Source organism: Saimiri boliviensis, chromosome 9 (genome assembly GCF_048565385.1).
Source record: "Saimiri boliviensis isolate mSaiBol1 chromosome 9, mSaiBol1.pri, whole genome shotgun sequence".
Lineage (NCBI taxonomy): Eukaryota > Metazoa > Chordata > Mammalia > Primates > Cebidae > Saimiri > Saimiri boliviensis.
Window position 1 is genome coordinate 99185582 of NC_133457.1, and position 25768 is coordinate 99211349.

The 25768-nt window shown below is 42.5% G+C and overlaps 1 protein-coding gene across 2 annotated transcripts in view; it reads right to left on the minus strand.

The window, feature by feature from the left end:
- TRPC4AP (transient receptor potential cation channel subfamily C member 4 associated protein) overlaps positions 1-16788 on the minus strand; it is a 79507-nt gene extending 62719 nt beyond the window's left edge. For both annotated transcript variants that reach the window (XM_039479241.2, XM_010342675.3), the window contains exons 1-3: positions 16577-16788; positions 3433-3561; positions 1147-1263 (exon numbers count right to left, since the gene is read on the minus strand). In XM_039479241.2, the coding sequence (XP_039335175.1) occupies positions 1147-1263; positions 3433-3561; positions 16577-16744 (414 nt within the window). In that variant the 5' untranslated portion in view covers positions 16745-16788. The remainder of the gene's footprint in view (positions 1-1146; positions 1264-3432; positions 3562-16576) is intronic.
- Positions 16789-25768: the final 8980 nt, after the last annotated feature.

Sequence of the window (25768 nt, forward strand, 5' to 3'; positions counted from 1 at the left end):
TACAAAATGCCCATGACAGAGAAATCTATAGAGACAAAAAGTATACTACTGTGGGGGGACAGGGAGGAGGTCACAGAGGTAAGAGAGTGACAGATAAAACACATGGAGTTTCTTTTGTGGTGTGATGAAAGTGCTGTAAAACTGACTGTGGTGATGGTTGCACATATGGGTGAACTGTATGGTATGTGAACCATATCTTAATAAAGTTGGCTTAAAAAACTATGGAAAAATACCATTTTTCTCACATCTGCTTAGTAAATACTTAAAACACACTGTTTGGTGAAAGGGGATTCTGGGTACTGGTAATGTTCTATATCCTAATTTGGGTGGCAGTGCAAAAGTGAATTTATTTTGTGGTAATTATTGGTGTACTTTTCTGTATGAAGGTTATACTTCAGCAACAAAGACCATAAAAATACACATAAACACAGTATACTGGTGATGGTGTGGGTGAACCAAGATTTGTTACTGGGGATATAAACTGATAAAACTTCTTAGGCAGGTTAACTTCAGATTTACAAACAATAAAAAACATATGTTCTTGTTCCAAAGGTACATACTCACATGTATACAAAAATATGTACAAGATCTTTACTACAACCCTGAAAGAGAAATAGTCTGGGAAAATTCTAAATGCCCATCAACTGGGGCCTGGGTAAAAAAATTATGGCACAATCACACCAGGGAACACTATTCAGCCATTAAAAAACTGTTTAATTAAAAAAAAAAAAGTACAAGAGAGTGTAGCGTGTATATGGTATATCAGTCTACGTGGGGAGAAAATAAACTAAGGTGGAGGTGGTGGGGAATATTTACTTACACACACACACACCCCACAGAACATCTTTAGCAGGACACACAAGAAACTAGTAATCACAAGTGTTTCTGAGAAGGTGACACTGGAAAACTGAGAGATAGACTTTTCACTTTGTATTTTTTTTAAAAGGTAGATACCAATTCAAATAAACAAATTCTTTGAAAGTAAAAACTATGCTGCTTTAACATGTCAATGCCACTAAGCTTCTAAAAGTCAAAATCTGAAATGTTATAAATTCTGAAATCTTTCCTATATCCTATTTCAAAAGTTAAATTCTCAAACCATTAAGCGGTAGTTAACAGTAGTAGTAATAATAAATAGCTACTTACATCAACACCTCCAAACAAGTCAAAAATATAAGTATTTGGATAAGTGGTTTCTTGGGTAAGTTTCCTCTCTTCAGTAACAAATGCCATAGCCTCCATGGAGAGAAGAGGAGAAATTTCCTAGTTTTCAAAAAAAAGTACATACAGACATTCTGTTTTAGTAACCAACACAGACCATACACTAACATCAGTTTGAGCTTTAGTCCCAATTTGAATTCCCATGAACACACAAAAAAAAAACCCAATGAACCACACTTCCTAGTATTCAGGCCCCTGTAAAGCCCTTTCTCACACTGTCTGGGCTGGTATGACACACCTCAGCTAACAGAATGTGGTAGAAGTGACACTAGGCTACTTCCAGCATAAGCCTTAAGAAATCCTGGTAGGCTAGGTGCATGGCTCATCCCTGTTATCCCAGCACTTTGGCAGGCTGAGGTGGGTATATCACTTGATGCCAGGAGTTCAAGACCAGCCTGGCCAATATGGCAAAACCCCATCTCTACTAAAAATACAAAAAGTAGCCAGGCATGGTGGCACACACCTGTAATCCCAGCTACTCGGGAGGGTGAGGCAGGAGAATCACTGGAGCCCAGGAGGCAGAGGATGCAGTGAGCCAAGATAGAGCCACTGCACTCCAGCCTGGGCAAAAGAGGGAGACTCTGTCTTAAAAAAAAAAAAAAAAAAAAAAAAAACCTGGCACACATGGCTCCTGCCATCCTGGAACCCAAACATCATGCTGTGAGAAAAGCCAAATTCAAAGACCATGAGAAGAAGTGAGGCTAAGACCAATATCCTTAGCTGACCTCCAGCTGACAGGTAGCACCAACCTGCCAGGGATGTGAGAGAGGCCATTTTGGACATTCCAGGTATCTCAGTACCACCCTACCTAACAGCACATGAAGCAGAAGAGCCACTCAATCAACAAAGAATTGTTGAGATAAACGATGCTTGTTACTTCAGGCTACTAGGTTTCAGGGTGACTAGTTCTGACCAAGTCACTGCTCAAATGTCATCTCCTGCAGGAAGTCTTCCTGATTGCCCCCAACCAGAAGAATGCTCTTCAGACCCCTAAAACAACCTATAACTTATATGTAACATTTAGCACTTTTGCTTTGCACCTATTTACAAATCTATATTATTTCTTCCCTAGACTAAATGCTCCCTGAAGACAACACAGATTCCACTTTGTATTCCCCACAGATTCCAAGACACCGTAAGTGTCTGATACAGTACACATATGGTAGTGGTTCTCAAACTCTGAGGACACCAGAATCCTTTGTTCATATGGAACAAAGCTAAAAGTAAAAAAATACTGTAAGGAAACCTAAAACATAATAAGTTTCAAGTAAGTATTTATTGAATGAATAAAGAAATGATGATTACACAGCAAAGATACACAAACCTCATATCGCAGAGATTTTGCAGGAATCAGATAATGTGCAATTCTTTGAAACGCGTATAAAGCTTTATTTCTATCAGACTGTGAGAAGATTCAAAATATTAAAATGTTTCTTCTTAAAGGTAAAGACTAAGGTTAATCAGTTTCTATTACATTTTAAAATAACTTATGTGATACAATAATCCAAACTTCACCTCTGAAGAACATTATGTCATTCAGTTTCATTATGTTCAATGTAACCTACATGGGTTTTAACTGCCTTAAGAGCTGGTGCTCTAAATTCAAATTTAGATCCAAACTACAGATGAAGTTTAGATAAGGTATCTCCAGCCCTACTGAATCAGAATTTCTGGGTGGGGCCCAGAACTGTATTTTAATAAGCCCTCCAGGTGATTCACAAACACACTCCAGTTTGACAACAATTAGCCTAGCATAAGGTCTTTGAGCCCCTTCCACTCATTTCCCAATCATCAAACCTGGCCCCTTCAATCTTATGTTAGTAATAATATTCAACAACCACAAGGCCCCTTCCACAAGCCTTCAGCAATATGAGATCTTTTAAACTCTTTTCAAAAAGAATGTCATTCCAATAGCAGGACACACACAGTACTGACCTCCCAAATTAAGCAAGCACTGTCACAAAATAAACACAGATAAAGCCCAGAAGGATAGCTCAGGGAACCTAACAGTATTTATCTCAGGATGATGTGATTATAGGTGATGTTTACTTTCTTTCTTCTTTGTACTTTTTCTGAATTTCTCAAATTTTCTATAGCTCACACAGTAAAAACAGACTATTTTCAAAAGCCAATGGAAGGAGAAAAAATACAGCAGACAGGTTGTCACCTGGAGGCCCTGAATACAGCCCCTCCAGGGTCCCTAAGAGTTACCTTGAGGATGTTTTGACACTCAACGAAGTCACTATGGAGGTGGCTGGTGGCATGCAGCTTAAGGAGCAGCTGAGGAATTCCACTCCACTTGGATTGTTTGTCCCTCTCTGTCAAAAAAGTCTCAGTGAACTGCCAAAAAAAGAGAACACATATTATTGTGTTATTGGTAATAGATGATATGGCAGAGGAGAGCAGGTGACTTCCAAACCCACCCAGAAGAGTTACAAATTTCTCTCTAAGCACTACTATAAAAGGCCTCTTTCTAGAAATCTTCAAAACCTCCTCAACAGCCTATTACTACGTTATAAGTAATAGGAGGGAGGGGGAAATACTCTTGTACCACTCACAAACAACATAGTATCATTGACAGTGGACTCAGACTTAATGTAAACATAAACCGAACTTTCCAGGGCAACTGCTAAAAGTACTTTTACAAGAAGAAGAATTGATATGCTAAGAGACAAAAAATAATGGAACCATATAAACGACACAGTTAAACCCACAGAAGGCAGGAAAAGAGGGAAGAAAAAAGGAAGAACAAGTATAATAAAACAAACATGGCATATATCAATCCAACTATATCAAGAATCGCTATAAATACATATGAATGGTCTAAACCAGGCGTCCCCAAACTACGGCCCATGGGCCGCATGCGGCCCCCTGAGGCCATTTAACCAGCCCCCCGCCGCACTTCAGGAAGGGGCACCTCTTTCATTGCTGGTCAGTGAGAGGAGCAGAGTATGTGGCGGCCCTCCAATGGTCTGAGGGACAGTGAACTGGCCCCCTGTGTAAAAAGTTCGGGGACACCTGGTCTAAACAAACCAACCAAAGGACAGACTATAAGAATGAACCAAAAAACCAAGATCTAACAATATGCTGTCTATATGAAACCTATTTAAATATACATACAGAAGTGTTATAAGGGGAAAGGCCAGGCACAGTGGCTCACGCCTGTAATCCCAGCACTTTAGGAGTCTGAGGTGGGTGGATCACGAGTCAGGAGGTCAGGAGATAGAGACCATCCTGGCTAGCACAGTGAAACCCCATCTCTCTTAAAAACAGGAAAAAAAAAAATTAGCCAGGCGTGGTGGCAGGCGCCTGTAGTCCCAGCTACTTGGGAGGCTGAGGCAGGAGAATCACTTGAACCCGGGAAACAGTGGTTGCAGTGAGCCGAGATTGTGCCACTGCACTCCAGCCTGGGTGACAGAGCAAGACTCTGTCTCAAAAAAAAGTAAGGGGCTGGAGAAAGATAAATCATGTAAAAAGGAAGCTGGAGTAGTTATATTAATTTCAAACAAAGCGGGCTTCATAAAAAAGAAATTTATCAGGAATAAAGTGGGTCATTTCATAATGACAAAAGGGTCAATTCTCTAAGAAGACCTAACAATCCTTAACATGTATGCACCTAATAACAGCATTTCAAAATATATGAGGCAAAAACTGCCTAAAAGAACTGCCAGAAAAAAAATGACAAATCAATTCTTATAGATAAAATGTTTTAAACTAAATTAAAATACAACTTATCAAAAGTTGTGGGATGCAGCAAAAGCAGTAATAAGCTGGAAGTTTATATCACTGAATGCATATATTAGAAAAGAAGAAATATCTATAATGAACAATCTAAGTGTCTACCTCAGTAAACCAGAGAAACATGAGTAGTTTAAACCCACAGCAAACAAGAAAAAAATTAAAATGAGAGCAGAAATCACTGAAATTGAAAACAGAAAATTGAGAGAAAACAAAACCAAAAGTTAGTCCTTTAAAAAGATCAATACAATTGATAATCCTAAACAGGCTTACCAAGAAACAAAGAAAGAAACACAAATCACTAATACACAATATATAAGAGGAGTTATTACTGACTCCATGGACTTTAAAGGATTATAAAGGAGTATTATGAATTCTTTGCCCCAACATTTGCCTAGCACTTTGGGAGGCCAAGACAGGAGGATCGCTTGAGCTCAGGAGTTCAAGACCAGCGTGGGCAACATAGCGAGAGCTCATCTCTACCAAAAATCAAAAAAACTAGCCAAGGGTGGTGCTGCATATATCTGGTCTTGGCTACTCAGAAGGTTGAGGTGAGAAGATGACTTGAGCTTGGGAGACTGAGGCTGCAGGGAGCTATGACAGCACCACTACACTCCAGCCTGGGTGACAGAGTGAGACCAAAAAAAAAAAAATTATAACCAGAGTGGAAACAACTCAAATGTCCATCAACTGATGAATAGTCTATCCATCCAATGGAATATTATTCAGAAAGAAAAAATGATGATGTACTGATACTACAACATGCCCACTGTGCCTGGTCAACATGGATAAATCTTGAGACCACTATGCTAAACCTAAAAATGCAGTGTCTGACTGGGCACAGTAGCTCAAGCCTGTAATCCCAACACTTTGGAAGGCCGAGGTTGGCAGATCACTTGAGCTCACGAGTTTAAGACCAGCCTGAGCAACATGTCGAAAACCCATCTCTACAAAAAAATAAATATATACAAAAATTAGTCAGGTGTGGTGGCACATGCCTGTAGTCCCAGCTACTCAGGAGGCTGAGGTGGGAGAACGGCTTGAGCCCGAGAGGCGGAGGTTACAGTGAGCCAAGATTGTGCTACTGCACTCCGGCCTGGGTGATGAACTCAGACCTTGTCTCAAAACAGAAACAGAAACGAAAACAAAGCAAGACTCCATCTTAGAAAGAAGCCAGTCTCAAAAGGCCACATATTATTTGATTCTATTAATTTAAAATGTCCACAATAAGCATATCCAGAGACAGCAAGATTACTGGTTGGCAAAGGCTGTGGGGATGGGAGAATTGGAGAGTAACTGCTACTGAATACAAAGTTTCTTTTTTGGGTGATAAAATGTTCCAAAATTGATTGTGATGGCAAATGAATAACTTTGGCATACAGTAAAAACCACTAACTTGTACACTTCATTTTTCTTTTGTTTTTTACCCTTTTATCTCCTTGGTTTACCAACTTGTACTTTAAAAGGGTAACTTGTGCAACAGATGAATTACATCTCAATAAAACTGCTATTAAAACTAAATAATGAACATTAAGTGAACTTTTTAGGGTGACAAAAATGTCCTAAAACTAGATTGTGGTGATTGTTGCATAGCTTCATAAATTTGCTGAAAATCACTAACTGTATACTTACAATGGGTAAATTTTATTGTATATAAATCATGCTTCAATAAAGCTGTTTAAGAAATATTTATAAAAAGAAGAGAAAAAGGAACAAAGAATAGGTCGGACATTTAAAAAGCAAATATTATATTAAGCAATATATTTAAACCCCAAAATGTCAGTTATTATTATAAATCTAAATGTGCTAAATGCTCCAATTAAAAACGAAGTTTGAACTGGGTGCAGTGGCTCACACCTGTCGTTGCAGCACTTTGGAAGGCAGAGGTAGGCAGACTGCTTGAGCCCAGGAGTTAAAAGACCAGCCTGGGCAGCACAGCAAAACCCTGTCTCTACCAAAGGAAAAAAATAAAAAGAGGCATGGCAGCGTATGCCGTTACTCAGAGAGCTGAGGCAGGAGGATCCCTTGATGCTAGAAGGCCGAGGCTGCAGTGACCTGTGATCACTACTGCACTCCAGCCTGGGCAAGAGAGTGAGACCTTGTCTCAAAAAATAAAAATAAAATAAAGACAAGGTTTGTTATGCCGCCTACCAGAGAAACAGAAAAGCTGAAAGTAAAAGAATGGGAAATAATACACAATGTAAACATATACCAAAAGGTGGTATAACTATATTAAAATCGGCAAGAGCAAAAAAAAAGCATTATCAGACAAGGCATGGTGGCTCATGCCTCTAATCCCAGCACTCTGGGAGACCAAGTGCTTAGGTCAAGAGTTCAAGACCACGAGTTCAAAACATGGTGAAACCCTGTCTCTACTAAAAATATAAAATTAGCTGGGTGTGGTGGTGCAGGCCTGTAATCCCAGTTACTTGGGGGGCTGAGGCAGGAGAATGCTTGAACCCAGGAGGTGAAGGTTGCAGTGAGCCAAGAATGTGCCACTGCACTCCAGCCTGGGTGACAGAGTGAGACTCAGTCTCAAAGAAAAAATCTATTACCAGAGATACGTACTTTTATAGGGATTAAAAATGGCAATCTGGATAATGTCACGGTCCTAAATTTGAAAATATGTAATAAAAACTTCAACATATATAAAGCAAAAACTGACAAGGCTAAAAGGATAAACAAGAAAATCCATAAACATAATGGGAGATTTTACATATCTCTTTCAAAAACTGATACATGCGACAAAAATTAGTGAGAATACAGAGTATTTTAACATAAACAAAACAGACACACCTTGAGCATTATATCTAGTAAATGCTCTCTACATGTTCTTTACAAGTACACAGAGAACATTTGCAAAGTGACCAGCTGCTATACAGCAGCTCTAGTAACTAAACTACTAAACTGCAGTAGAATGAAGGGCTTCAAGGATTTCTTAAAAAAAAAAAAAAGTTTTAGAATTTAGGAACAAATTATAAGTATACAGAAAGCAGGCCAGGCATGGTGGCTCATGCCTGTAATCCCAGAACTTTGGGAGGCTGAGGTGGGCAGATCATGAGGTCAGGAGTTCAAGACCAGCCTGGCCAACATACTGAAACCCCATCTCCACTAAAATACAAAAAATAAGCCGGGTGTGGCAGCACATGCCTGTAATCCCAGCTACTCGGGAGGCTGAGAAGGAGAATCGCTTGAACCCGGGAGGTGGAAATTGCAGTGAGCCGAGATTGCACCACTGCACTCCAGCCCAGGCGACAGTATGAGACTCCATCTCAAAAAAAAAAAAGTATACAGAAAGCAAAGCACTCTAAAAGGATGCAGGATTCTACCTTCACCAACATGCAATACACCAATGCAGCAAAATTTCACTTGTACCCCATGAATACAAGTTTTAAAACAGTAAAACAAGTAAAAGGATGCACTATTATGCTAATGAAAGTCAACAGGCTATACCGGCTGTATGTATATTTATCCTTCAATTTAAAAAATAGAAGAAGACTGTTTTTAACACTACAAAAATCAAAACTATACAAAACAAATATAATTGTATAATACATGGCCCTGCTGTAAATAATTATAACATAGTAGTGTCAATACTTAGCAACAGCCAAAACTGTGATAGAAGTACACTGGTAGAATAGCAGAGATGAGTAAGAAGGAATCAAGTGTTGTGAATTAAATCCTATTCTTCTTCAGGACGAAGAAACTAGTATCTAAAATTGAAAAGAAACAGCTTTACAAGCATGTTATTTAGACATACTGACTCTCCTGTTTCCTGGATCCTTCTCTTGCAAAAGAAATAGCTAAGTACAGACACTGAAGAGCACTGGGAGTATAGAACTTAGAGGTGCAAAGCAGGCAGGGCAAGGCTGTTTTTTTTTGTTACAAGCCTCATGATACCAACAGATCTAATCACAGTCCAAATATTTGACTTCACAAGCAATTTCTTTACTATCTCTACATTGTCTTACAAGGCATTTACTCTCATTTAAAAATAATAATTTGGGACTGGGTACAGTGGCTTACACTCATAATCCCACCATTTGGTAGGCCAAGGCGAGCCCACTGCTTGAGCCCAGGAATTTGCAACCAGCCTGGGCAACATGGCAGAACCCTGTCTCCATAAAAAAATATAAAAATGAACTGGGGATGGTGGCATGCACCTATAGTCCCAGATACTTGGGAGGCTGAGGTAGGAGGAGTGCTTGAGCCCAGGAGGCGGAGGTTTCAGTAGGCCAAGATTGCACTACTACACTCCAGCCAGGGCAACAGAGTAAGACCCTGTCTTAAAAAAAAAAAAAAAAAAAAAAAATCATTAGAATTTTGTTTTCCTTGTGAACAACTCAGTGCTGTGAAAAAAGTGCCACCATTCAGTCATCTTCACAGTTGAATTACTGGCAGGTACCATATGGCTTTTTCTCTTGAAGTACTTGTGGTTTAACGGTTTACAGCAGTGATGATCTCTTACATCATACCCTCTAAACTGTCAAGCTGTTTAGCAAATGTGACATTTCTAGACATTTACAGTTTTCATTGATTTTATTGTTTTTAAAAATAATTAAAGGCTAAATTTCATGAAGATAAATGTGCATCTTATTTCTTTAATCCTACGTGTAAGATATCTAACGCCTCAAAATACTATACTAAATGCAAGGGTCTCACGCAATCTCATTGCAACCTCCACCTCCCAGGCTCAAGTGATCCTCCCACCTCAGTCCTGCCCCTCCCCCTTTACGGCCCATCCCCACCCCACACCACCACCTCCAAGTAGCTGGGATTAGAGGCAGGTACCACCATGCCCATTTAATGTTTTGTATTTTTAGTAGAGATGGGGTTTCGACATGCTGCCCAGGCTGGTCTTGAATGCCTGAGCTTAAGGGATCCACTGGCTCGGCCTCCCAAAGTGCTAAAATTACAGGTGTGAGCCACTGCACCCGGCCTAAATAGACATCTTAAAGGATAATGAAGATCAAATACCTTGTTGGGTTATTCTGACAATACATGTTAACCACTGAATACTTGTGTCTCCTTAAATGGGAGTATTCAGTATAAATTTTAGGGCTAACGAATACAAAAACTTCCCACTGAAATGAATGGTGTGTGTATGTGTGTGTGTGTATATATATATATATATATATATACACACACACACACACACACACACACACACGCATATATATACACAGACACACATATACATATATATATATATACACATTTATATGTGAGACTTTATCATATTCAGGAGTTTTTCAATATCAAATTACCTTTGACAAGCAAGGGAAAATTTATTTGACTTAAATTCCTAGGTTTCATAAATACTAATGCTTAGAATGAAGCTAAAACAAGTAGTGACCATTGAAATTTTTTTTAGAAGTCAGTGAATCTGACTGGGCACAGTGGCTCACACCTGTAATCCCAGCACTTTGGGAGGCCAAGGCAGGTGGATCACAAGGTCAAGAGTTCGAGACCATCCCAGCCAGCATGGTGAAACCCTCTCTACTAAAAATACAAAAATTAGCCAGCCATGGTGGCACGCACCTGTAGTCCCAGCTACTTGGGAGGCTGAGGCAGGAGAATCACATAAATGTGGGAAGCGGAGGTTGCAGTGAGCTGAGATCATGCCACTGCACTCAAGCCTGGGCAACAGAGCAAGACTCTACCTCAAAAAAAAAGAAAAGTCAGTGAACCTGAAGAAAAAATACAAAGCAAGTAACACTTAGGTACATTTAGATATGCCAATAATTATAAAGCAATGACTGGCACGTGGGAAATATAACACCATTCCACAACCCAGTCTGTCACCAGACTGCCAAACTGAAGGGTTTCTAGGGATGGTGGGTCATGACCTGTAGTGTGAGCTGCACTATCCTAGAGCCCAGGGTTTATTTACTCAGTCTCCTTTCCTTCAACTCCCACTGATCATTCAGGGCCTTATATGCCCATGGTAATCCAGAATTGATTCTCTCAACCGCAATGAGATGAGGCTGGAGAGTTTTCAGCAAAGGATTTATAAAATCTGATTTGTATTAAGGATCAAATATGCTGATGAATGTAAAAAGGCTCAGTAAATTCCAAAATATCACCCCAGCATATTTTACTACCTTGACAGAGGACAGAACAAGAAGAATGGAAGAAAATACGGCAAACTAAAATCCAAGAAGAATCGACCCCTTATAAATTACGTGGTCAGTAGTCATGACCCAGGCTTCCCTTATGCCCCATTTAGGGAGATGTGGAAAAGAGAGAGAAGTTTGGATTTCAACATACTAAGTTTGAGATGCCCATTAGACATCAGAGTGGAAATGCTGAGAAGGCAATTGGATATACCTACCCATCCGGAGCTCAAGGGAGAAACAGGAATGGAAACAGAAACTTAGGATCCATCAGAATATAGAGCAGCTATTAATAACAACACAAGCTAATCTTATAGAGTAAGCGATGTACTTACAATTGAGGAAGTATGTTTCAGTCACTATTTTAAGTGCTTTATATGTGTAAGTCACTTGGTCCGCACCACAACCTTGGAAGGTCAGGTTCTATAGTTATTTTACAAATGAATCAACAGAAGCATAAACAGATTAAGTAACTTGCCTAAAGACACATAGTAAGTAAATATCACGGCCAGGTTTCAAACCTAGGCAATTTGACTCTGGAACTCTTTAAAACCATGAGATTGCTTGGGGAGTAATATAGACAGAAATTTGACTGAGGACACAGTATTTCAATTCAAGCAATTTCCTAAGTATCAAATGGCTGGCATGGTTTCAGGCTCTGCAGATACAACAAAAAAATAAGACACAGTCTCTTCAAGAAGCCCAGTCTAATTAGCTATTAGCTAAGAGCAACTATTTACTAAACAATTATTACTGTGTGCCACACTGGCTAAGCTTTTAAAACATATTATTTCACTTAATCTTCCTAATAGCTTTATGAGATAGACGTTATTATTACCACTTTAGAAATAAGGAAACTGAAGTTAAGAGAAGTTAAGTAACTTAACCTTGGTCACTCTGGTAGAATTCAATTCAGGTCCACCTTACTTTAAAATCTGATTTTTTTCCAAGGAAATTCCATCACATGGTACCCTTGAGGACATTATGCTAAGAAAAATCGGCCAGTCACAAAAAGACAAATACTGTATTATTATATTGGGGTTATCTATAACTAGTTGAACTCACAGAAACAGAAAGGAGAATAGTTACCAGGGACTGGGAGAGGGAGAAATGGGGAGTTGTTCAATGGTAGTTTCAGATTTGCAAGATGAAAAAGTTCTGGAAATCTGTTTCACAACAATGGGAACTACTTAAGTATACACTTTTGTTTGTTTTTTTAAAGATACAGAGTTTCACCATGTTGCTCAGGCTGGTCCAAGCAATCCACAACGTCAGCCTCCTGAAATGCTGGGATTACAGGTATTAGCTACCACACTGGATTATACACTTATAAATGGTTAAGGCGGTAAATTTCACATTTACATATACATATATATGTGTGGATACACACACATACACACATACACACACCTTTATAGTTTGAGGCAGGGTCTCATTCTGTTGCCCAGGTTGGAGTATAATGGCGTGATCGTGGCTCACTGCGGCCTTGACTTGCCAGGCTCAAGTGATCCTCCCGCTTTAGCTTCCTGAGTAGCTGGGACTACAGGTGTGCATTCCCACACTCGGATAAATTTTTTTTGTAGTAGACAGCGTTCCACTACACTGCCCAGGCTTGTCTCAAACTGGCTCAAGTGATCTTCCCATCTTGGTCTCCCAAAGTACTGGGATTACAGAAATAAGCCAATGTCCCTGGCTTACATTATATATTTGTTTACTGCAATTAAAACATTTTGCGGCCGGGCGCGGTGGCTCAAGCCTGTAATCCCAGCACTTTGGGAGGCCGAGGCGGGGGGATCACAAGGTCAAGAGATCGAGACCATCTTGGTCAACATGGTGAAACCCCGTCTCTACTAAAAATACAAAAAAAATAGCTGGGCATGGTGGTGCGTGCCTGTAATCCCAGCTACTCAGGAGGCTGAGGCAGGAGAATTGCCTGAACCCAGGAGGCGGAGGTTGCAGTGAGCCGAGATCGCGCCATTGCACTCCAGCCTGGGTAACAAGAGCGAAACTCCGTCTCAAAAAAAAAAAACAAAAAAAAAAAAAACATTTTGGCCAGGCATGATGGCTCATACCTGTAGTCTCAGCACTTTGGGAGGCCAAGGCAAGCAGATCACGAGGTCAGGAGCTCAAGACCAGCCTGACCAACATGATGAAACTCTGTCTCTACTAAAAATGCAAAAATTAGCTGGGAGTGGTGACATGCCTGTAATCCCAGCTACTCAGGAGGCTGAGGTGGGAAAATCGCTTGAACCTGGGAAGCGGAGGTTGCAGTGAGCCGAGATGGCACCACTGCACTCCAGCCTGGATGACAGAGTGAAACTCCATCTACCAAAAATAAAAATAAAAAAATTTAAATCTGGTCTTTTCCTACTATACCACATGCCATAACAGTATAAAAATATGGGTTACCTGGGCAACATAGTGAAACCCTGTCTCTACCAAAGATACAAAAAGTAACACGGTGTGGCGGTACACACCTGTAGTCCCAGCTACTAGGGAGGCTGAGGTGGAAGGATCACTTGAGCCCAGGAGGTTGAGCATGCCACTGTACTCCAGCCTGGGTGACAGAGCAAGACCGTCTCAAAAAAAAAAAAAAAAAACACACACACACAAAAACAAAAACAAAAAAAAAAACAGTAAGCAAATAACTTATTCTCTGGGATGGGAGAGAGGAGAGGAAGGGCATGGCAAGGAATACATTTAAAAAAAAAAAACAACAACAACTAAGAAAAGAACTATTTGAGGCCAGGCGCGGTGGCTCACGTCTGTAATCCCAGCACTTTGGGAGGCCGAGGTGGGTGGACCATGAGGTCAAGAGATTGAGACCATCCTGGCCAACATGGTGAAACCCCATCTCTACTAAAAAGTATAAAAAATAACTAGGCATGGTGGCACGCACCTGTAATCCAGCTACTGGGGAGGCTGAAACAGAAGAATTGCTTGAACCCGGGAGGCGGAGGTAGCAGTGAGCTGAGATCGCGCCACTGCACTCCAGCCTGGCAACAGAGGGAGACTCTGTCTCAAAAAAAAAAAAGAAAGAAAAAAGAAAAGAAAGAAAGAAAAAGACAAGAAAATAATTATTTGAAAGATGAAGGTCCCCATTTTGTCTTCACTGTAGTTCCAGGCCAGGGTCTCTATCTCAACCTCTGAAATAGCTCCCATACCTATACACAAGCATCAGTTACCACAATAACCTGCCTAAACCAACCAGGCTCCAGAATAATATTCCACTAGCCTTGTATCTGGTGAGCTTTTTCCTTTTTTTTTTTGGAGACAGAGTCTCACTCTGTCACCTGTCACCCAGGCTGGAGTGCAGTGGCATGATCTCAGCTTGCAATCTCCATTTTCCAGGTTCAAGTGATTCTCCTGCCTCAGCCTCCACAGTAGCCGGGATTACAGGTGCATGCCACCATAACCAGCTGATTTTTATATTTTTAGTACAGATGGGATTTCACCATGTTGGTCAGGCTGGTCTCGATCTCCTGACCTCAGATGATCCACTCACCTAGGCCTCCCAAAGTGCTGGGATTATAGGTGTGAGCCACAGCTCCAAGCCTCTGGTAGCTTTTCTAGGCTCCTCCCATTCTAAGTCACTCGGCACTGGAAACAAATTAAGTTGCCTAAATTGCCTCACTCATCAGGCTAAAGAACTTTTGTGGCTCCCTATTACTCTCAGAACACAGATTATCAGGATGGGTGTTTAGGAACACATCACCTAACCTTTCTGAGCCTCAGTTTCCTCATCCATATTAAGAAGTGAGTCTTGATTGATAACTCGAAAGCTTGAGGATTAAATAAAGATACCCTATGCCTTGCACCAAACTTGATCTAAGTGCTCACTAAAAGTTAGTCCTCTTTCCGCCTGTCTCTATCTACACACTGACCTCAATAAGGTATCTTAGCTTAAGAAGGAGAGAGCAAGTAGTTCCAGGATTTTTTTTTTTTGAGACAGGGTCTCACTCCGTCAACTACTGCCTCCCAGGCTCAAGTAATCCTCCCACCTCAGCCTCCCACAGGCACGCACCACCACACCAGGCTAATTTTTTTTGTAGAGACAGGATTTTGCCATGTTGCCCGGGATGGTCCAAAATTCCTGGACTCAAGCCATCTGCCTGCCTCGGACTCCCAAAGTGCTGGGATTACAGGATCTTAAGTCAGGGAGAGAGGAACACAAGGGAGAAAAAAAGGCTGCTGAAAAGGTGGTCTGATGCCCAGGAAAACATTTCTCACTCAGAACTGCTCCTTTCATCCACCATCCTCCATCCACAAAGACCACAGTCCTAGCCTTTATTTTATTCTATCCTTTTGTCATTTGAGAAAATGATATGCAAATTAAATTTAAATATAAAGTTACACTGTGAAAAGTCTCACTCCCATTCTCTCTCCCTTTAGCCCCACCTCACTCCCACCAACCACTTTATTAGTTTCTTGAGTATCCTTCAAACTTCCTTTATGCAAAAGCTGTCTTTTAAATAAAGCTAATGTTTTACAAGTGTGTTAGCAAGGTTTGAGGTGGGGGAGGGTGAAAGAAGTAGGAGACTAGGTCTTAATCATTCTGCTTTACTACCTAAAGCAGTGTCCTTCGCTCACTCAAAAATAATCATCATCACATGTTGGGCACCTGTTATAAATCAGATACTTAACATTAACTACTTTCAGCCCTTACTATGCACCAGAAATGCACTAATGCTTTACACAACTGCTCCCTTTGATCCCCACGACAATCTTAAAAGGTTGGTTACTAATTCTCATCTTCATCTTACAAGTGAGGAAACTGAGGCACAGAAAGGTAACCCGCTCAACCAAGAGAGAGGAGCAGGGCTTTGAACCCAGGCCTGACTCCAGAGTCTCTCTTAACCATGACGCTCTACATTGGCAAACCAGATAAGTCTCTGCACCCGCTAGAACTCAGCCTAATGTGGGAGACAGGCGAGAAAAACGCAGACAACAAAGAAATACGAAATTATAGACTAAGAAAGTAACGTAAACGAAACGAACGCGCGGCTGTGACAGAATAAAAACGGGGACCTACTTTAGAAAGGAGGAGGAGAGAGTGTCAAGGAAAGGCCTGAGAAAATGACATTTATGATACGCTTGAGAACCGTCTGGGGGCTGCAATGATGACCCCCCTCCCCCACGCCCAATACACAGGGGAGAAACTCGAGGCCCACAGAGACTAGAACGAACTCGCCAGGGTCTCCCAGACATGTAGACGTGGCGCAAGGGAGGGAGGATCCAGAAACTGGGCCCAGGGTTCACACACGCCATCAGTGCCCACAGCAGCCCAGCCCCGCTCGGCTACTGACAAGGGACATCAAGCCAGCTGCTTCCCACGGCCCCGCTGCGGCTGAGAGCGTCCAGGCAGCTCACAGGGAGGCCTTGCGGCCAGCCAAGGGGGGGTCTGGCCCGTCCAGCGGCGGCCTGGAAAGGCCTCTTTCCCGGTCCCTCGCCAGCTCCCGCCTGGTCCGCCCCGCCCCGCCCCTCCTGGGCCAGCCTCGTACCTGCACCGCCCGGACCAGACCCCGGCCGGTCAGCTGGCCCTGCCGCAGCTGCAAGAGAATGTTTCCGGGCCGCGGCCGGCCGCCCCATCCGCCCCAAGCCGTTACTGTGGCTGCCGACCGTCTGCCTCGGCCGGCTCCGGACCCAGCCGCTGCCGGCGCCGCCGCCATGTCTCCTCGTCCGACAAACAGGAAGCAAGCGGCCTCCGGGCTCCGGAGATTTCTACGGGGCGGCGGAGGGGGTCTCCACAGCGCCCCCAGCGGGCCGTCGGCAGAGGCGCAAGCCGCGTGGCAAAGTCCGTGCGCGTCGTGGAGGCTCCTGGGAAATGTAGTCCTGCGCTGCAGCGGGGCCGGTGCGAAGAGAGATAAGGTCTTTCTGGTACCTCCGGTTTCTCTGGCCCCCGGGCCCAGCATTTAGGCTAAATCTCCAGAGGTCTGAGACTAGTCCCTGCGTGTGCACTCTTCCATTTCTCCCCGCCTGTTTGGGGAGGATGCAGGCAGCTGGCCAAGAAATGATCCTGGGCTTCAGGTCAGGAGTCAGGCCCTCGAGTCTGATTCTTGCATGCTTCTCTCTGCCTGTGACTCGCCGCGGACCTCGACCAAGTCACCGCACTCTGCCCCTGCGCCTCAGTGTCCTCGTCAGGTCACTCCAGCTATAGGTCCTGGGAGCCTGATCAGTCAATCAGTAGTTCCTGGGGCTTTCTTTGCACCCGACACTGAACCATGTCTCGGGAAAGGTGGGGTGTCTGGGAAACAGTGGTGAGCAGAACGGCCTAGGACTCTTTATCACGAAATGCAGGTCACAGGGGAAAACAGCAGAAAGAAACGCACAGTCCCAAACTGGATAAGTTGTGTAACTGGATAGGTTGTTGTGAAATTAAATAATGGAAGGGAAAAGGATTAGTAAATTGTAACATCACATTCTCTGTCAAAGGGAAACCCTGTCCTAATTTCTATCCATCAGATAGCATGTTGTCTCTACTATGAGCCCACATATTCATTCTTTAAGCTAACTTCTGTGGCAGGATGGCTCTGACTCCTTGCACCCAATACACACACAATTTTTCCCTTTCTAGCAAGGGGCTTGTCATAAAAATGAAAGAGGGCCAGGCGTGGTGGCTCACGCCTGTAATCCCAGCACTTTGGGAGGCCAGGTGGGTGGATTGCCTGAGCTCAGGAGTTCGAGACCAGCCTGGGCAACATGGTGAAATCCCGTCTCTACTAAAATACAAACAATTAGCCTGGTGTGGCGGCATGCGCCTGTAGTCCCAGTTACTCCGGAGCCTGAGGCAGGAGAATTGCAAGAACCCAGGAGGCAGAGGTTGCAGTGAGCCAACCACTGCACTCCAGACAGAGCGAGACTCCGTCTCAAAAAAAAAAAAAAAAAAAAAAAAAGGGAGGTGGGGAGAGCTAAGTGTGATGTAAGAGGGAATGGTGAAGATTGTGACTCAACTAAGATGGCTGTAACTAATTGCTCAAACCAGAACACTTTAAAGAATGAAAAGACACAATAAACAATTACATCTGGACAGTCTGGTTACCATCCTCACACCCCATCTAAAAGGAGTGGTCTTACCATCCTTCTTTATAGAACTAGAAAGAAAAAACTCCTAAAATTCATATGGAATCAAAAAACAGCCTGCATAGCCAAAGCAAGAATAAGCAAAAAGAATAAATCTGAGGCCAAGTGCAGTGGCTTGCGCCTGTAATCCCAGCACTTTGGGAGGCTGAGGCAGGTGGATCATCTGAGGTTGGGAGTTTGAGATCAGTCTGACCAATATGGAGAAACCGCATCTCTACTAAAAATACAAAAATTAGCCAGGTGTGGTGGCACATGCCTGTAATCCCAGCTACTGGGGCGGCTGAGGCAGGAGAATCGCTTGAACCCAGGAAGGTTGCCATGAGCCGAGATCACGCCATTGCACTCCAGCCTGGGCACCAAGAGCAAAACTCCATCTCAATAAATAAATAAGAAAAATCTGGAGGCATCACATTACCTGACTTCAAACTATACTATAAGGCCATAGTCACCCAAACAACATGTTACTGGTATAAAAATAGGCACATAGATCGATCAGTGGAACAGAATAGAGAACACAGAAATAAAGCCAAATACTTTTAATCAACTGATCTTCCACAAAGCAAACAAAAACATAAAGTGGAGAAATGACATCCTTTTCAACAAATGGTGATAACTGGCAAGCCACAAGATAAAATTGGATCCTCATCTCTCACTTTATACAAAAATAAACTCAGCTGGGGGCAGTGGCTCACATCTGTATTCCAGCACTTTGGAAAGCCAAGGCAGCCAGATCACTTGAGGTCAGGAGTTGAAGACCAGCCTGGCCAACACGGTGAAACCCTGTCTCTACTAAAAATACAAAAACTAGCCAGGTGTGGTGGTGGGCACCTGTAATCCCAGCTACTCAGGAGGCTAAGGCAGGAGAATCACTCAAACCCAGGAGGCAGAGGTTGCAGTGAGCCATGATCATGCCACTGCACTCCAGCCTGGGCGACAGAGATTCCATCTCAAATGATAATAATAATAATAATAAACTCAAAATGAATTAATGACTTTTAATCTAAGACCTGAAACCATACAAATTCTAGAAGATAACATTGGAAAAACCCTTCCAGACATTGGCTTAGGCAAATACTTCATGACCAAGAATCCAAAAGCAAATGCAACAAAAACAAAGGTAAATAGATGAGACTTAATTAAACTAAAAACCTTCTGCATAGCAAAAGAAACAATCAGCAGAGTAAACAGACAACCTACAGAGTGGGAGAAAATCTTACATCCAACAGAGGACTAATATCTAGAATCTACAAGAAACTCAAACAAATCAGCAAGAAAAAAACAAGCAATCTCATCAAAAAGTTGGCTAAGGGCATGAAGAGACAATTCTCAAAAGAAGATATACAAATGGCCAAGAAACATGAAAACATTCTCAACATCACTAACGATCAGGGAAGTGCAGATCAAAACCACAATGCCATATCGCCCTACTCCTGCAAGAATGACCATAATAAAAAAATAATAGAAGTCGGCATGGATGTGGTGAAAAGGGAACAACACTGCTGGTGGGAATGTAAACTAGTACAACCACTCTGGAAAACAGTATGGAGATTTGTTAAAGAACTGAAAGTAGAACTACCATTTGATCCAGCAATCCTACTGCTGGGTATCTACCCAGAGGAAAATAAGCCGTTATTCAAAAAAGATACTAGCACATGCATGTTTATAGCAGCACAATTCACAATTGCAAAAATATGGAACCAGCCTAAATGTCCATAATCAATGAGTGGATAAAGAAATTGTGGTATGTATGGCTGGGTGCGGTGGCTCACGCCTGTAATCCTAGCACTTTGGGAGACCGAGACAGGTGGATCACAAGGTCAGGAGATCAAGACCATCCTTGCCAACATGGTGAAACACCATATCTACTAAAAATACAAAAAAATTAGCTGGGTGTGGTGGCACACGCCTATAGTCCTAGCTACTCGGGAGGCTGAGGCAGGAGAACTGCTTGAACTCAGGAGGTGGAGATTGTAGTGAGCCCAGATCGCGCCACTGCACTACAGCCTGGACAACAGTGCAAGACTCTGTCTCAAAAAAAAGAGAGAGAGAAAGAAATTGTAGTGTGTATATACCATAGAATACTACTCAGCCATAAAAAGGAACATTTGCAGCAACCCGGAGACCATTATTATTATTATTATTATTATTATTATTATTGAGATGGAGTCTTGCTCTGTCACCCAGGCTGCAGTGCAGTGGCATGATCGTTACTCAGTGCAACCTCTGCCTCTTGAGTTCAAGTGATTCTTCTGCCTCAGCCTCCCAAGTAGCTGGGATTACAGGCACATACCACCACATCCAGCTAATTTTTGTATTTTAGTAGAGACAGGGTGTCACCATGTTGCCCAGGCTGGTCTCAAACTCCTGACCTCAAGTGATCTGCTCACCTCGGCCTCCCAAAGTGCTGGAATTACAGGCATGAGCCACTGCACCCAGGCTGGAGACCATTATTCTAAGTGAAGTAACTCAGCAATGGAAAACCAAACATCTTATGTTCTCACTCGTAAGTGGGAGCTAAGCTATAAGGATGCAAATGCATAAGAATGATACGATGGACTTTGGGGTCTTGGGAGAAAGGGTGGGAGGTGGGTGTAGGATAAAAGACTACACACTGGATACAATGTGCACTGCTTAGGTGATGCTAATCACCTCTAAAGAACTTATTTATGTAACCAAACACCACCTGTTCCCAAAAAACCGATTGAAATAAAGTAATCGAAATAAAAGGACTGGTCTCTATGCACCTCCAGCAGATTGCTGCCAGATCTTCTGATCTTTACAGAAAAGCCAAAAATCAGTTTTTATATGAAATTCCCCAATTCTGCTAAAAAAAAAAAGCAAGTGATATTCTGTAAAAGTGTCAATATCCAGAACTTGTGAAGAATGACTGCCCCCTTTTCCTGGAGTTCTTATCCCCTAGCAAATCTCTGAATGGCTTGCTTTCTCATCACCAGATCTCTGCCCAGGGACAGATCTTCCCCGACCACTTACAGTAGTGGTATAGTAGATCTCTTATACCTTCATCTTATAACCTACTTTTTATTTGATTTTTTTTAACATGTCACTGACTGGAAGCTCAATTACCTGCTTTAAAAAAAAGCCACTTACCTCCACCTGACCTACAGTTGTCACCCCCTCCCCCTGACTAGCTTATAATATTTTGATCTCTTTTGTTCTTTGCTGCATCAATCCCAGACAATGGTGTCTGGCACACAGTACATAGCATTTGTTGATGGGATCAATAGGTTAGTTAACAGATGCATGAAATCCTATAAAATTACAAAGATAAGTCAAAGAATATAGTAGAGGCCAGGTGTGGTGACTCACGCCTGTAATCCCAGCACTTTGGGAGGCCGAGGCCAGTGGATCACAAGGTCAAGAGGTCGAGATTATCCTTGCCAAGATGGTGAAACCCGTCTCTACTAAAAATACAAAAATTAGCTGGGTGTGGTGGTCACGTGGCGTGTAGTCCCAGCTACCCAGGAGGCTGAGGCAGAAGAATCGCTTGAACCCAGGAGACAGAGGTTACAGTGAGCCAAGAATGTGCCACTGCACTCCAGCCTGGTGACAAAGTGAGACTGCATCTCAAAAAAAAAAAAAAAAGAATATAGTAGAAAAATAAATAGGAACAAGTAATTTATAAGGGAAAATAGCTAGTAAATGTATAAAAAGATTCCTATCCTCAATGTTACCAAGAGTGGAATGCTAATGGTGAGAACATAAATTAATGTGTACCTTTCTGGAAAGCATTTTTTTTTTCACCAATATGAATCGTCATAAAGAAATCCAAACTTTTTGACTTAATAGTTATTCCTTTAGCCTCACTGGAAGTTCTAGCCAGAGCAATTAGTCAAAAAAATAAATAAATAAATAAATAAATAAACATCCATATTAGAAAGGAAGAATATCTCTGCAACATCTCTATTAGCAGATGACATGAACTTATATATACAAAATCCTAAAAATTACACACACACCCACACATACACACAAACACATTGCTAGAACTCAAATTCAATAAAGTTGTAGGATACAAAATCAACACACAAAAATCAGATGCACTGGTGCCTATAGTCCTAGCTACTTGGGAGGATAAGTCTGTCTATTTAAAAAAAAAATCAGTTGTGTGTCTATACACTGGTAAACAATCTTAAAAGGAAATTAAGAAAATAATCTATTTACAACAGCATCAAAAGGAATACAATTCTTAGAAATAGACTTAAGCAAGGCGGCAAAAGACTTATACATTGAAAATATAAAACACTACTGAAAGAAATTAAAGATATAAATAAGGGCCAGGTGTGGTGACTCATGCCTGTAATCTCAGCACTTTAGGAGGCCGAGGCGGGCAGATCACCTGAGGTACGGAGTTCAAGACCAGCCTGACCAACGTGATGAAACCCCATCTATATTAAAAATGCAAAAATTAGCCGGGCGTGGTGGCAGGTGCCTTTAATCCCAGCTACTCGGGAGGCTGAGGCAGGAGAATCGCTTGAACCCGGGAGGCGGAGGTTGTGGTGAGCTGAGATGGTGCCATTGCACACCAGCCTGGGCAGCAAGAGCAAAACTCCCTCTCAAAAAAAAAAAAAAAATATATATATATATATATATATATATATATATATATATATGTGTGTGTGTGTGTGTGTGTGTGTGTGTGTTTGTGTGTGTGTATACATATATAATAAAGACACAAATAAGTGGAAAGACATTCTGTGTTCATAGATTAAAAGACTTAATATGGTTAAAGTGTCCATTAATTAAAGCAATCTACAGATTCAAGGCAATCTCTATCAAAATCCTAATGGCATTTTTTGTAGAAATAGAAAAAAAATCTTAAAATTCATGTGGACTCTCAGCCAGGTGCTGTGGCTCATGCCTGTAATCCCACCACTTTTCTGCGGATCCCTAATTTTTAGACAAAGCTTTGCCTCCTTAATCAATCACAAGTCAGAAAATCTTTGAATCCACCTGTGGGCCCCCTGTTGGAGATGTTCTGTCTTTTTAGGTGGAACCAATGTACAGCCCCCATGTATTGATTATGACTTTGCCTGTAGCATCTGCCCTCCTGCCTTTAAAAACCTGTAAATTGGCTGGGCGCAGTGGTTCATGCCTATAATCCCAACACTTTGGGAGGCTGAGGCAGCTGGATCACCTGAGGTCAGGAGTTGGAGACCAGCCTGGCCAACATGGCAAAACCCCATCTCTACTAAAGATACAAAACCTTAGCGAGGCATAGTGGCAGGCACCTGTAATCTCAGCTACTCAGGAAGCTGAGGCAGGAGAATCTCTTGAACCTGGGAGGCAAAGGTTGCAGCGAGCCAAGATTGTGCCACTGCACTCCAACCTGGGTGACAGAGCAAAACTCTGTCTCAAGAAAAAAAGAAGAAAAAGAAAAAGAAAAAAAATGTGTAAGCCATTAGGGAGTTCAGGTCTTAATCATAAACTGTCTAATTCTCCTTGCTTGGCACCCTGCAGTAAGTGCGAATAATAAGTGCCTCACTTTCTCCTGCTGTAATCCCAATGTCTATTGCTTTGCTGCACCAGGTAAGCAGCCCCCAGTTTGGTTCAATAACAATATTTTTCATAACTTTTTGCACCAGTCATTTTTTTTTTTTTTTTTTTTTTGAGATGGAGTCTCGCTCTGTCACCCAGGCTGGAGTGCAATGGCATAATCCTGGCTCACTGTGACCTCCGCCTCCTAGGTTCAAGCAATTCTTATGTCTCAGCCCCCCGCCCCAGGTAAGTAGGATTACAGGTGCCCACTACCACACCGGCTAATTTTTGTATTTTTAGTAGAGACAGGGTTTTACCATGTTGGTCAGGCTGGTCTCTAACTCCTGATCTGCCCGCCTCGGCCTCCCAAAGTGCTGGGATTACAGGAGTGAGCCACTGCGCCTAGCTTCTACTATATTCTTTGACTTATCTTTGTAATTTTGCAGGAGTTCATGCATCTGTTAACTAATCTGTTGATCCCATCAACAAATGCTATGTACTGTGTGCCAGACACCATTGTGGGTGCTAGGGTGGATGCAGCAAAGAACAAAACAGATCAAAATTATACATAGGGGGAAGAGGATGACATTTTTAGACTCAAGAAAAAAAAAATGTCTTCTATATGTGAAATTAACTTTAAAAAGACATAAAAGGAAGAGGCATTTTCAGGGGTACAGACTGGGCATTGGTGAGCTTTCCTGGCAGCAGCCAGCCTTACCAGGGAATCCACAGCCCAGGGATTCTGCCCAGAGCTCTTCCCGAGGCATAGGCAATGAATATTCTCATCCTTGTCGCAGTGAGGAGACAGGATCTTGACTTATTTCACAGTTCACATGGCCATCCAGGTTTCCCTTGGCACTCTTCATGCTAGGGACAAATCTTCCCACCTCAGCTGTGACCCAACTGCAAATGTCACTTTGCATTCCTCAATTCCTATCTTTGACAGTCCAGCCCGGCCCACGCATTCACCAAAGATGGATATTCGCCGGATCAAAAATGACCACCTCAAATCCATGTGACTAGGAAGTAAGGAGACATGTTTCCACTCTTTCCACTTTCACCTCCGCCCTGCCGGCCTTTTCCGTGGAAACCAGCTGAGTGTCTCTCACCACCAGGGGGCGCGGTACCGAGGCCCGTTGATGTCCATTTTCGTCAGCACCAAAAAGAAAATGAAGCCTCCCAAACTGGCTTAATTTTTTTCCGCCGTAATCCCAAATGGCTTAACCAAACATCATGATGTTATTAAGAGAATATTAGCTCTTATAAATGAACTGCGAAACTCATCTCAGTTGGGCAGACAGATTTTCTGGGACTTTTTTTTTCTTTTGAAGTCTTGCTCTGTGGCCCAGGCTGGTGAGCAGCGGTGTGGTTGTAGCTCACTGCAGTCGCCGCCGAGCTCGGGCTGAAGCAATCCTCCCGCTTCAGCCTCCCAAATGCTGGGATAACGGGCATGAGTCACGACACCCTGCCAAGAAATCATTGTAATCAGAGTAACTGGCACAGTTACATCAGGCCATAGTTACAGCCGTCCCATGCCACCATGCATCGTCCTGGGGTGTCATTCTTCCCAGTGAATTTTTTTTTTTTTTTTTTTTTTTGAGACAGAGTCTCACTCTGTCACCCAGGCTGGAGTGCAATGGCACGATCTCGGCTCACTGCAACCTCCACCTCCCAGGTTCAAGCGATTCTCCTGCCTCAGCCTCCTGAGTAGCTGGGATTACAGGTGCGTGCCACCGAGCCCAGCTAATTTTTGTATTTTTAGTAGAGACGGGGTTTCAACAGTTTGGCCAGGCTGATCTCGAACTCCTGACCTTGTGATCCACCCGCCTCGGCCTCCCAAAGTGCTGGAATTACAGGCGTGAGCCACCGCGCCCGGCCGAATTTTTTTTTTTTTTTTTTTTTACATTACATTTCTAATGTACAACCTCTCAATGACTTGTCTTTTAAATGTTTGTTAAGTACCACCTTATGTGCCAGGCACTGTTACAGGTGCTGTGGATATTGTGCTAAATAAAAGAAACAAAATTACCTGCCCTCATGGGGCTTATACTTCTGGGTAAGATCTACCCTTTACTGACTGCTTACCACTGGCCAAGAACTCTATTTGCACTATCTTG